The sequence below is a fragment of the Ciona intestinalis genome, chromosome 10, assembly GCF_000224145.3.
Source record: "Ciona intestinalis chromosome 10, KH, whole genome shotgun sequence".
NCBI lineage: Eukaryota > Metazoa > Chordata > Ascidiacea > Phlebobranchia > Cionidae > Ciona > Ciona intestinalis.
In genome coordinates, this window is record NC_020175.2 from 4,819,799 (window position 1) to 4,832,031 (window position 12,233).

At 32.4% G+C, this 12,233-nt stretch overlaps 1 protein-coding gene across 2 annotated transcripts in view; it reads right to left on the bottom strand.

Annotated features, from left to right (window-relative positions):
- The window catches only part of LOC100181723 (forkhead-associated domain-containing protein 1-like), a 13,467-nt gene extending 1,389 nt beyond the window's left edge, over positions 1 to 12,078 (bottom strand). The window contains exons 1-17 of one of the 2 annotated variants that reach the window (XM_026836272.1): positions 11,929 to 12,078; positions 11,464 to 11,670; positions 11,168 to 11,297; positions 10,724 to 10,843; positions 10,265 to 10,362; positions 9,586 to 9,889; positions 9,132 to 9,262; positions 8,623 to 8,700; positions 8,133 to 8,345; positions 7,595 to 7,722; positions 7,148 to 7,265; positions 6,750 to 6,951; positions 4,906 to 5,086; positions 4,592 to 4,727; positions 4,136 to 4,226; positions 3,798 to 3,917; positions 3,559 to 3,641 (exon numbers count right to left, since the gene is read on the bottom strand). In XM_026836272.1, coding sequence (XP_026692073.1) covers positions 4,146 to 4,226; positions 4,592 to 4,727; positions 4,906 to 5,086; positions 6,750 to 6,951; positions 7,148 to 7,265; positions 7,595 to 7,722; positions 8,133 to 8,345; positions 8,623 to 8,700; positions 9,132 to 9,262; positions 9,586 to 9,889; positions 10,265 to 10,362; positions 10,724 to 10,843; positions 11,168 to 11,297; positions 11,464 to 11,670; positions 11,929 to 12,027 — 2,226 coding nt within the window. In that variant the 5' untranslated portion in view covers positions 12,028 to 12,078 and the 3' untranslated portion in view covers positions 3,559 to 3,641; positions 3,798 to 3,917; positions 4,136 to 4,145. Of the gene's footprint in view, positions 1 to 161; positions 328 to 686; positions 908 to 1,127; positions 1,233 to 1,394; positions 1,520 to 1,790; positions 1,930 to 2,072; positions 2,206 to 2,429; positions 2,547 to 2,825; positions 2,942 to 3,138; positions 3,276 to 3,523; positions 3,642 to 3,797; positions 3,918 to 4,135; positions 4,227 to 4,365; positions 4,441 to 4,591; positions 4,728 to 4,905; positions 5,087 to 6,749; positions 6,952 to 7,147; positions 7,266 to 7,594; positions 7,723 to 8,132; positions 8,346 to 8,622; positions 8,701 to 9,131; positions 9,263 to 9,585; positions 9,890 to 10,264; positions 10,363 to 10,723; positions 10,844 to 11,167; positions 11,298 to 11,463; positions 11,671 to 11,928 lie in introns of those variants that run through there. The other variant, XM_018813855.2, reaches the window with a different exon arrangement.
- Positions 12,079 to 12,233: the final 155 nt, after the last annotated feature.

A 12,233-nucleotide genomic window follows, 5' to 3' on the forward strand; every position in this document is an offset into this window, starting at 1 on the left:
ACATTTACTTATATTTTGTTACTTCTGCTACCAGGCATAATGTAAATAATCCTTCAATGGCTCATTTAATTTAAAAGAACGTGGTGCACTAGAATATTTACATTTACAGAAAATGAATATTTACATGTACATAATTCTGTAAAACATTAAACCAAACCAACCTTTCTTTGTTTAATCATCTTATTCAACCTCTTCTCAAGTTCAAGAGCTTCCCTGCATCTCACAAGAGCTTCACGGAGATGTTTAACTTCCTCGGCTTTCTCCATTAACTCATGCGACATTACTTCAAGTCTCCCGGACTTTTGGGAAGCAAAAGTTTCGGCTTCTCTGAAATTTAAGATGTTTTTGTTGTTTATAAGCCAAACAAATAAAAGATTAATCTTTATGAAAAATAAAATAAGATCGCCAATTAGTAAGTGTTTCAAGGACAACAAATCTTACCAACTCTTGATCTCCAATTTTAAATTGTTTAAAGTTTTATTTATTTTAAAAGAGGTTGGTGGGTACAGAGCATTATTTTGTCTTCAAAATAAATAGTCAGCCCTAAATTTACAAAAAACTAAAACAAGGATCAATAAAAATTGTTTTTATTATTGAATTTAAGCCAGTTAAAGGTTATGTTCTCAAGAATGCTAATTAGAGTAATCAATGTTAAAAATTATCAACATAGAGCCAAAGTTGCCAACCTTAACTTTGTGAGATCTTTTTCATATCCTTGCAACAATTGTTCCTTTCTATCCAACCTCTGTATCAAAGATTTAATCCTTAATGTTATCTTTTCAAGATCTGCTCTTCGATTCGCAGACAATCTCTCTCTTTCATCTTGTGGTGCGTGTTGTAGAGATGACATTCCATCAAATGCATTGATACCAAGCATACCACCAACACTGTTCATGAGGTCCATGTACTGAAGAAAAAAGTTTTAGAAATATAAAATAAAATCATGTTAAATAAATGTTAAATTGGTAAAAAAAACATTAAAAAGGAAAATGTTAAAAAAAGAAAATGTTAACAAAATTTATATTTGTATAAATATATGATGTTGCCGCCAGGTTATTACAAATCTGAAACAGATTTTCTGGCAATTATTTGTTTTGTGATCTTGAATTACCAATTATATAACTTACACATCTTTCACTGCATTTCACGCTTTCTTCAATTTGCTCTCTTGTTGTTCGTTCAATGGAAGCTTGGGTGGTAGCTGACTTGATTTGTTGATGAGCATCGACCACCTGTAAACATCAGTGTTTAATAAACAATAATATATTAAATGAATGTTACTTATTTATCCTCGATTAGCAGGGTAAAGACAGTAGTTTTAACATCTTTCAAAAAATTGTTCAAGATTTAGAAGGAGTTGAAAGAATTTCATTCTATAATGGGACTAAACTTACATCTTGGTCAAGCGACATTTTCTGTTGAAATTGTTTGTCTTCTTCCATAGCTTGCTTGGCACGAATTTCTGATAATTCTTTCTTCAGAAGAATAACTTGTTGGAGGGCTTGCTCTTGGCTTGGTACTGTGTATAAAACATGCTTGTTAAACAGAGTAACACAAACCATAAACTGGTGTAGTGACATAGTGGGCATAGTGCTTGCCTCATAACCAGAAGTTACATTTGGGCCTCAGATCAAAACAATTTAAAAACAATGTCATAGAGCAACAAGTAATGGAAATACAGGGAAGTATTTTCAACATACTTAGTAAGCACCAAATACCTTGGCATAGTTTTTCACCCATATAGCATTAAAAAAGTTAGAAATAAATATATATCAAATATATCAACGTACTTGGTGGCCTTATCTGTTCAAGTGCTTTGACTCTAGCTCTCAATTCAGCGAGTGCTTCTCTCTGTTTTAAGATCACATCTTCGTGTCTTTCCCCACGACATTGGGCTCCCATGGATGACAACTCGGAACTTAGTTTTCCCTAGGAAAGAGTATTATGAGTGATCAATAGGTGACAAGTGCTATAATTGTATTAAATATAAGATTTCCCCTTCCCTGCTGACTATATGGTTACACTGTGAGTCATTTTATATAAAAATAATATTTTAAATATCAGAGATTTACTTCTTTCTCCTTGATTTTATTTTTCTTCTCCAATTCTTTTCTTTCCATCTCTTGTTGTTTGTGTTGCTCTTTTAAACTTAGGTCAAGCTCAGTTGCCGTGCTGTTAGTTTCCCTCAGTTTGGTTTCATTTAATCTGTGTGGTTTGTTTATTAAGTTATTTACACCTCATGCTCACTGTCAGGTTATAACAAAAGTGTATTTTAATATTTGTATACACCAGACACACATAGTTTATCCATACACCTTATGGTCACTTTGAGTTATAAAATGCATGTATTTTTATATACCAGAAAAAAATAATCAAATTTAAATCAAAGTTAAAGTATATTAGTACAGTTTAAAAACAAAAATTTTTACCTCAGTTGTTCTTGCGACAATCTGATTTGTTCTTTTTGCGAGTCGACCAACCCTGACATTTTCAACAACTGTTGGCGTATTTCGTTCAATTCAACTTCCTGATTCTTGACAAGATTTCTGCAGATACAGTGTTTTTTTAGTAAAAAAATGTTTTTGAAAATTTGAGTAGTTTCAGGTAAGTGGGGGTGATAAAAATAGACGGATCGAAATCTTTTTTTTCATAACACCAGTATTAGTATATAGCCGGTATTATCGACTATCATTTTACTGATAATTTCCTTCTCTCTGTTGTTTTAGGTAATATACTTTCTTTACTGTGATCGAAAAACAATAAATAAAACTATTTTATGCTGTGGGACCCCCTTATGTATAAGATCAAACAATAAAAGTCCAAACCTGTTATGTTCCAGTTCTTGTTTCTGAGACTCACTAAGTTCCCCGATCATGTCCGACATACGAGATTGTGCGCCGGATAAATCTCGCTTCAAACCAAGGATCGTGTCTTGCTGGACCTAGAATATTCCATATTAAGGTGCTGAATATATTTAAATGAATTTAACACATATATTCAGGAGTGGCAGGGCTATGACAATCGTTATAACATGGGTGTTATATCTCATACACCTCGTGTTCGCTTACAAATTACCACCTATGTTTCTTTGTAGGGAATGGTCATTTTTGTTGCTGAATTTTCATGTAGATTTTATACCTGTAGTTGTCTGTGAGAGTGAGACAACTCAAGTTTAAGAGCATCAATAGTTTGTTCAAGTATCGTAACATCTTTGTTTGTTGCTTCATATGTTCGTTGGGGAACATGGGTGGCTTCCCTATGTTGTGACTCTGATTCTGTAGATTAAAATAAATTTTGAGCGTTAATCACAGTTTATGTAGGCTACCCTAATAAAATTATTGTCAAAGAGACAAACAAAAACATGATGTTTAGAACATGCCATGAAAAAATTGTGGTAAGTTCAATTAGAAAATTGCACCTCTCAGATAAATTACAACAGAGATAATACAAACATGCCAGCCCATTTGTATAATACATTTATCATAAAAAAAAAACTGTTTTTAACACAACTAGTACAACATACTGTTTTTTCTTCCTTCAATTCTTTTAATCTTTTCTTCAGCTTCCTTTCGCTTGTGGTTTAATTGTTGTAACTTTTCCTCTAATGATACGATGGTTATCGAATGCTGGTGAATTTCCTCCTGGGGTGGTTTATACAGTTAATTTTAATCAGTATTTAATTGTTACATTAATTGTTATATCGTATATTATAACTTGTAAAGTGACAGCAGAATAAGTTAAAGACATTCATTCATTAATAGTCACAACCACATGCATTCAAACACACCATACATTACCTTGTACTGCATAAGATCGTGATCAAAATCTTTCCTTAGTTGTTCCATATTTGCATTCACAGCATTAAGTTCCAACTTATATCTCTTCTCCAATGCTGACATCTCAGTCCTTAGTTCATGCTGAAGGTATTCAAATGTTTAACAACAAAAATAAAGCTATTCGTTTATGAATGGTTTGTATTTTACATTTTTATAACTAAGAGCTGTGACAACTTATATATTTTCTGTAATGGTGACTTCTCAGTCTTTAATTCATGTATATATTGAAATAAATAAGATAGTAAGAAGATAAGCATAACAGGTTGCCCATTTATGATAAACCATTAAGTTTAATTCACCTCAGCTTGTTTATGAAGCTCCCATGTTTTGCACAGCATCTTGAATTCTATGTTTGTATTCATCTAATTCAATATTCTTCTCTTCCAATAGCTGCAATATAAATAATATAAACCACAACAAATGAACTAAAATAGTAACCTAGTAAATTTTTTCTGGCAATTTATTTTTTACAATTTGTGTCTATAAAATAGTATAATATTCTATAAGTGTTCAGCTAGAAGTACATTACCCCAACATCCAGGGTGCTACAACCCATTAATGATCACTGGCTTAGACCAGTGTATGTTAAGTGTAGTTCCTAAAATCACATACACCTATCAAAATCAACATTTAAACTCAGGATCATTCGGTAACTTCCAATATAACCATCCAACCACTGAGCAAAGACTCTGGACTTACATTACAATTGCATAACTAAAAAAATTTCCCTTTTTTTCATTGGGTCACATATCCACCTGTTTAAGTTGATCAACACTGCAGTTAGCAGAAGTAACTTTCTCCTGTTGACTCATTAAAGCTTGAAGTCTTTTCTCTTCTTCTTTTGCTCGTAACTCTTCCACAGATTTCTCAAACTCTTGTTTTTCTTGCATTCTATAAATACAATCAAGTAATCACAACCAAATTATAGTATCATCATAAATCATAATATCTACAAAATATTTCAGTTGGCCAAAAATATATAGGTTTAATTTCTTTCTGTATTTTTTTTTATATGAATTGGGACTCTGTCACTGTAACCAATAAAAATCTAAAGTTATATCATGTTCACCTCATTCTTTCCAACTCATCAGCCAATTTCTCTTCGTTTTCTTTGAGCAATTTATTGACATGGCTCTGTAGCTCCATCTGGTGCGAAGACTCAAGGTCTGCAATTGATTGAACGACTTTCTTCACTTCATTCTTCTCGTGGAGGAGGGCTTGGTGTAAGTGAGATATATGGACAGCTGGGTCTGTAAGTGTGTAAAGCATTAAATAAACATATGATCGTGTTATGTAATCATGTTATACTAATATGTTATCATGGTATATGCATTGACACAAACCCTATAGGAAAAAGCTGTTCAACCATAAACAGAGCAGCTTTGATTCTATAAGATTAGTTTAACAAATATTGCTTAATCAAATGGTACTAGGTTCGAGGTTCGAAAAAAATTATGTTTTGTATTTTAAACACCATGCCGCCCCTTTAATAGTATTGTACAGAAAGCTAACGTCATGATTGGCAGGCAATAATTCTAACAGTTTCCAAGTTACATAACACTGTGTATCAGTAAGCTGGTTTCACATTAGTGATATATAACCTAATTAATCAATACATCATTACAAGTGCGTAGTTTAAAGCACACAAGGAGGACAACTATTTTAACAAACAAAACATTAATGATAATCACCATCTTGCGAAGTATCGCTAGAATACGATGTCTGAGCTGAACTGTTTGCTTTCTTCTGCTTCCTTACTTTACGATGGGAATACTTTGTATATGATGATGCCAGTGGCGATGGGTACCTCGCATATTTCTCAACTTTAACTGGCCCGCTCATACTAAATATTAATACCTTTCTATGTATAAACTTTTTTTAATAGCCTATTATATATATATTGAAGCGCTTGTGACAAATTTAAAAAAAATAAAAATTAATTTAAAAATTATGCATTGTAAATCATAATTAAAGTCAATAACCTTTCATCTAAATCTGTTTAATGAAGTTTATTGACATTAACCTGTATATATATCTACAATATATAGGCTTCCGCCATTGCTGGCTTGCTGCCACACATTATAAATCAAATTAGTCTGTTCTATCAATTTATTTTTTGCAACTAATGTTTTGATACTTTTAAAATATAAAGGCTACCTGAAAATAAAGGAGAAACATTTGTTTTTCTATAAACCTGCAAAATTTGACTTAAACACCTGAATAGTATGGGCGGAGTAATGCCCTCCTATTCTGTGTAATTACATATCTACCCTCAACTATCATATCATGTTTCATACTTTCTTTATGATCAAACAATTGCCATTCATACAAACAATCCTTTCATACAACCAAACAATCACCAGTAAACCAGAAACAAAGGTTTCCGAGGTTCTTGAGTTGAATTACACGCTTAATTCAATGCTTAGTGCGACATATGTGGAACTTGTTGCCAAAGCTAATCAAGCAAGGGTGAGTGAAGTAGTTTAACAATAGTAAGTATGTGAGTTGAATCTAACATGATTGTTTAACACTTAATCTGCCATTAAGATCAATTAACAATACATTTAAATGCTGTTGCTATATTAGGCTTTTAATTATCTACAGATAAACTTGATTGCAATGCTTGTTTTAATTAAAAGTGTAACAAAATTCTTATTTTTTTACACTAAAAATACGCCAGTCATTCGTCAAGTTTTTTGCAGTTACTTATGTACTACAAATGTAATGCTTTATCATACTTTTTTAATAATCTACAAAACCGGCACCCCACACTTTGCTACGTAAGCAACGTTTAGTGTTAACTCATAAGATTTTTAATCTGTCTCTAAACCCCCTAAGACTAGATTACTATGAAAGACATGGAACAAAAACATCTTTATTATTAAATAATGAAAATTGTCATTAAACACTTACTTTCATCACTGATTGTGACATCATAACCAGCTTCACAAAGTGCTGAGTCAACTTGTTCTAACCATGACTTCTCACTTTTCATATAACTTGCAAATACTTGGAATATCCATGCCAGAGATTCATGAATGTCAAGCGTGGATAATAAAACCTGGGATTCTTCACTGAGTAGCTTTGTATGGTGGCCTCTGCTTGATATTCGATCCTGATGAAAATAAGATTGTTTTACCAAATTGAAAGTATGAATAATTTTTTAAAAAATAACAGAAAAGCTCTCTCAGACGTACAGTATGCCTGGCAACAAGTGTACATATGGCAGACACAGTGTGTTAGAGAAATAGACCAAAATCTACAAGGACCTCACCCATATAGAATGGTATATAATCATATATGATGCATACCGTAAGTTCATTGAGTATCTGTTGACAAGTTTCATGAGTTTGATTTATGTCAGCAAGATCTGAATCTTTTAAACGAACTTCATCTTCGAGTTTACGAATCTTGTCGTGACTTTCGGTTCTGAGAAATATTTGCGATATTCAAAAGAAATATAAGTCAAGTTTAAACAAGATTGTTCTGTTGCATAGAAGATAGAAGCCTGAGGTTTCATGTCCCAACCCAGCTTTTGAATAAAAATTAATAAAAAAAGTATTTCAAAATAAAAAAATATATTTAAGCTGTAATCTCATCTTTCTAACATCAGAACTTTGGAATGAGTATTTCCAATTGTGCCATGTTAAGATTTAGATTTTTCCGCCGGAAGGCAATATTGTACTAACTTTTTTCCTAAATTCTCTAGTTGCACAAATATTCTAAGAAATCTTAAGAAGTTATATTAGCATCTTCACCTGTTCTCGATGATCTTCTTTAAATCGCCGAACAATTTATCATCAACTACTGCATCCAGATCATCAGGAGCAGCTATCCCTGGTGCTGAGTAAACTACACGGACACATCTGGTGTGGAATCGCGCAAGCTAAAAACAAGGTTGAATTTTTATGGATGAATTGAAATTATTCTTACAAATGTTTTACATGAAAGGAATTATTATGTGTAAATTTATATGGAATTCAAAGTATTACGATTATTAATGAAATATGATTATATTGTGCTCAGTCAGCGTATGCGGTAACTTCATACACGATACACCATGTAAAATATTCATTTTACCAGTAAGGGGCAATAGGCCAACTATGGCCTAAATCTCCTACCCCAGGTATAACAAGTCAGAAGAACACTATTATTTCTGAGCCACCATATTTTTAAAGATATAACCAAAAAGGGCAACAATAGTCATTATAGCACAGGTGTTCTGTTTTCTTACACCAATAGAATGTTACATCATAAAACACCAACATTTAAAATAAACTTCCATTTAATACAAACCTGTGATTTTGAATGTTCAATATCAACTCTTAGCAAGCGTTCTTGTCGCTGAACTTCATAATATTTCTGTTTAAATTCTTCACTCTCCTTTAATGCTGAGGTTTTTTCTTCAACTGTTTGCTGATTAACCGCTTGTTGCTTGCTTACTTCTTCTTTGTATTTTTGCAGCAATTCAAGTTGGTCTCCGGCTCGACAGTCGAGAGATTTTAGTTTCTGTGGAAAATTAATAAATGAATGAACAATGAAATTTATTTATTCTCCTGTGGGGGGGGGGGGTAAATGTTAAATCAATTGTTTGCATTTAAATTGTTTGAAGCATGATATTAATCTAGATCTAATAAAGCTATTTTGTTAAAATTCATTTGTAAACCATCATTCTTTCAAAAGACCTTCATTAGGATAACGGCAGAAAAGTTTTTCCTTAGTTTCATAATATTGTCCAACAACAACAGTTTATTTTACATCTACTGTTGGCAATTATTCTACTTACAAGTTTGAGATCTTTGACTTCTTTAGTAAGCGCGCTATTCAACTCATCTTTGCTTTTATCTTGATGGAGTTGAGTGAACTAGAAGCAATTAATATGAAGCAGCTACAATTACAAGCAATACTACATACATGAGGTTTAAATCAATAACAATAAATGGGAAAAGGTCTTGAAGTAATTAAATGGAAACTAAAGCATGTTATACAGCTGTAAATGCTCTTATAATACATGGTGTATTTATGTAAGTACATGAATGGGTGTAAATTGAAATTCATTATGTTTACATTAAATTACCTACTTACTGCCATTAGATTAGTTTTAAACTAGTTTGTAATTATTGGAGGGGGGGTTTTATTTTTAAATTATTGTTCTAATTTAAACTGTGTAGTCAGTATGTTGATTCTGATTTTGTATCTTATTGCCTAAGATGTTTCCTAAAAAGTTTAGGAACCCATTTTATGTATAGTGTTTGCAAGAAGTGACTATATGACTATGTCTATTTGAACACCAACCTTGGATGAGATGGATAAAAGTTGAATGTCTTTCTGTTTAAGTTCATTTTTAACATGAGCCAGTTCTTCGGTTTTCTTCTGCAATTTCAAATCTTTTGTAGAAATTTCTTTTTGTAAAGATTGGATGAGACCTGGAACAATACAACCATGTTTATAGTTTAGTAGTTCAATTGGTACTTGAGGGATTTGAAAGGGAAACAAAACAAAACGTATATTCATAACTCAAAACGGACCATTGTTGTTACTCTATGAGCTACATGTGTGGCCCAAATGCAAAGGATCTACTTTTTTTCTTTTAATTGCAACTTTTCAATAACAAGGGTTTTGTTACAATTGTCATATGTGCACATTTATGCAATTACAATCTAAAAGAGTGTAAGTTTCATTGAACTGTAAAATAATCAAGATTTGTTAACAAAAACAAATACTAATAATTCATATAACCCAAAATTACCTTGTGACATAATGTGTTCACGTTTCAAAGCATCCAGTTCTTGACGCAAATCATGAATTTTATTTTCTTTGTCTGAGAGCTGAGTTGTTAATGTTGGTGAGGTGTGTAACTTTGAATTGACAGAATCCAGTTGTCGCTTTAGATAAATAACTTCGTTTCTTCTTGATTCAATCTCTTTTTCAACACTTTGTAATTTACTAGCAAGCTGGTTACCAGTAATGAAATGTTCACTTGATATTTTATCTTCAAGCTGTGACAGTTCTTCACGTAAGTTTGAAATTATCGAATCTTTTCTTTTTGATTCCTGGAAAAGATAAATCAATGTCACCTATTTATGTACGTTTGGTGGGTCAATTTTATAAGCTAAAACATGGATGGTTAATTGGTACACTATTGTCTAGTCATAAGTTATAATTTATACAGACTTGTGGGTGATTGATTTTTGTGTTGCTTATTGGCTGACAATATCAGTAATTTTTCCCCAAGCACACATACATCAACACCAGTAGAATCATTTTTTCCCCCCCTAATGAAATACAGTGATAAATTTTTTGACATAATATAGAAGCCATTCAGTTTTTCTGTACACATGGAATATGCTGCACAACGTCCCCATAAATTATAATACTAATACATAACATAAAATATGCATTTTCTTAAAATAAATACAACAAGTAACCTGTTCAAACACTGCCAGTCGATTAATCTCGTCTCCCATTCGAAGAAGTTTTTGATCTTTTCCCCTTGAGTTGTCCACGGTACCCCCATATGTCCATGCTATGTGTTATGTTGAGTTGTAATGGAATGATCATACAACAGATTCGTATTTGACATAATGTAGACTTATAATATGTAATATGGGTGTCTTCTTATACACCAGACCTACATGGTATATTCATAGACCTCATGCTCACTGTTCAGTTATAACATGGGTGTCTTCTTATACACCAGACCTACATGGTGTATTCATACACCTTCCTGCTCACTGTCGAGTTGTAACATGGGTGCCTTCTTATACATCAGACACACATGGTGTATTTACTGTAAAGTAATAACATGGGTGCCTTCTTATACAACAGACACACATGATGCATTCATACACCTCATGCTCACTGTCCAGGTATAACAGCACACTTACCTTCTCTAGGAAGTTGATTGGATGAATGTTGATTATTAGCAGCACCTGCGCTATGAGGTCGATATCTTAATGGAGGATGAGGTTGAACTGTGGTCTTGCTGCCATTGGTTGTTGTTCGTACTGGATGTACAAATGTATAAAACATATGCCAAGTTTTTTATTGGTCCGATTGAAAAAAATATTCGTTGTGATAAATAAATTTGGAAAAAAATAATTTTACAAGAAATTAGTTGCAAAATTAATTGCAACCAGTGTATGTAAAAGCCACTTGTAAGGGTTAATCGTTTATTTCGTAGTAAAAGTAAAAAAAAGAATTTACGGAATTATATAATTGTAACCTGCGACTCTAAAAGAGCGTTGTTAATTGTTAAAAAACACAATTAGAAATATTATGTGCTAATGATATCCTATCTTCTTCCACAGTATACATTTCCATCAACTTACATGTTGGAGCTGATATATTGATTAATGGAAGAGAAGTTTGTTTTGAGTCAAAATCTCGTGGTGTTGAAACCATGACTTGTATCGGGGAGGTCCATGATGGTCGTTGTTGTACGGGGAGGTATTGAGTGGACTGGAATGTAGATGTGGAAATATATTATTATGGTGAATAGTGTAAGGGAACACTACAAGTATTTTAAAAACACAGAAAAAAACAAATTTAGTAAACATAATATAATTATGGTGAATATTAATATTATACAAAAAACACAAAAAAAATTAAACAGATAAAACCTCACCCCTGCCATTCCTTCAAACACAAGTTGAAATGACCTTCCATTGAACCCACACTTAATAACATCCCCTGGTGCCAATCTAACCGCTGCATTCTGTACCCGACAGTCGTTAACATAAGTTCCATGTGGTGTGTTCAAGTCATGAAGGACAAAGCAATCTTCTTGCTGACAATACTCAACTACTGCATGAGTTGTGTCAGATATGGAGCCCTGAGTTGGTGTAAATAGTTAGTTAATTACCAACACATAAAAACCCATTGTATATAAAAACAAAGTGCACGTGGTATGTGAAACAAGTATGACACTTCTACAATAAAACTAAAATCACTCGCAAAGCTACATACAGAGTAATTCGTATGCAGGCACGTGGTGTATGAAACATGGCACTCATGTAATAAGCAGCCCCAAGACAATAAATGATCATTAAACTATCAAATACCATGCATAAACACAGTCATTAAAACTTACATCATAAATAACTTCTCCACCATTTTCCCCGATTAATGTTCGTGTTTGTGAAAGCTCAGTGATGTCACCACCACTCTTCAAATATGCTTTCCCAATCATATTTAGTATAACAGCTTAAAGCCACATCTTAATAATGTACAATCTAAATATCAAAATGTAAAATTAATAACAGATTTTAAATATTTCAGCAAACAACATGTTTTAACACTAGAAAAAGTGAAAGTTTATACATATATTGATATATACATATATATATATATATATATATGTATGTTTAAAACCTCCATCCCAAAAGCACATTATTG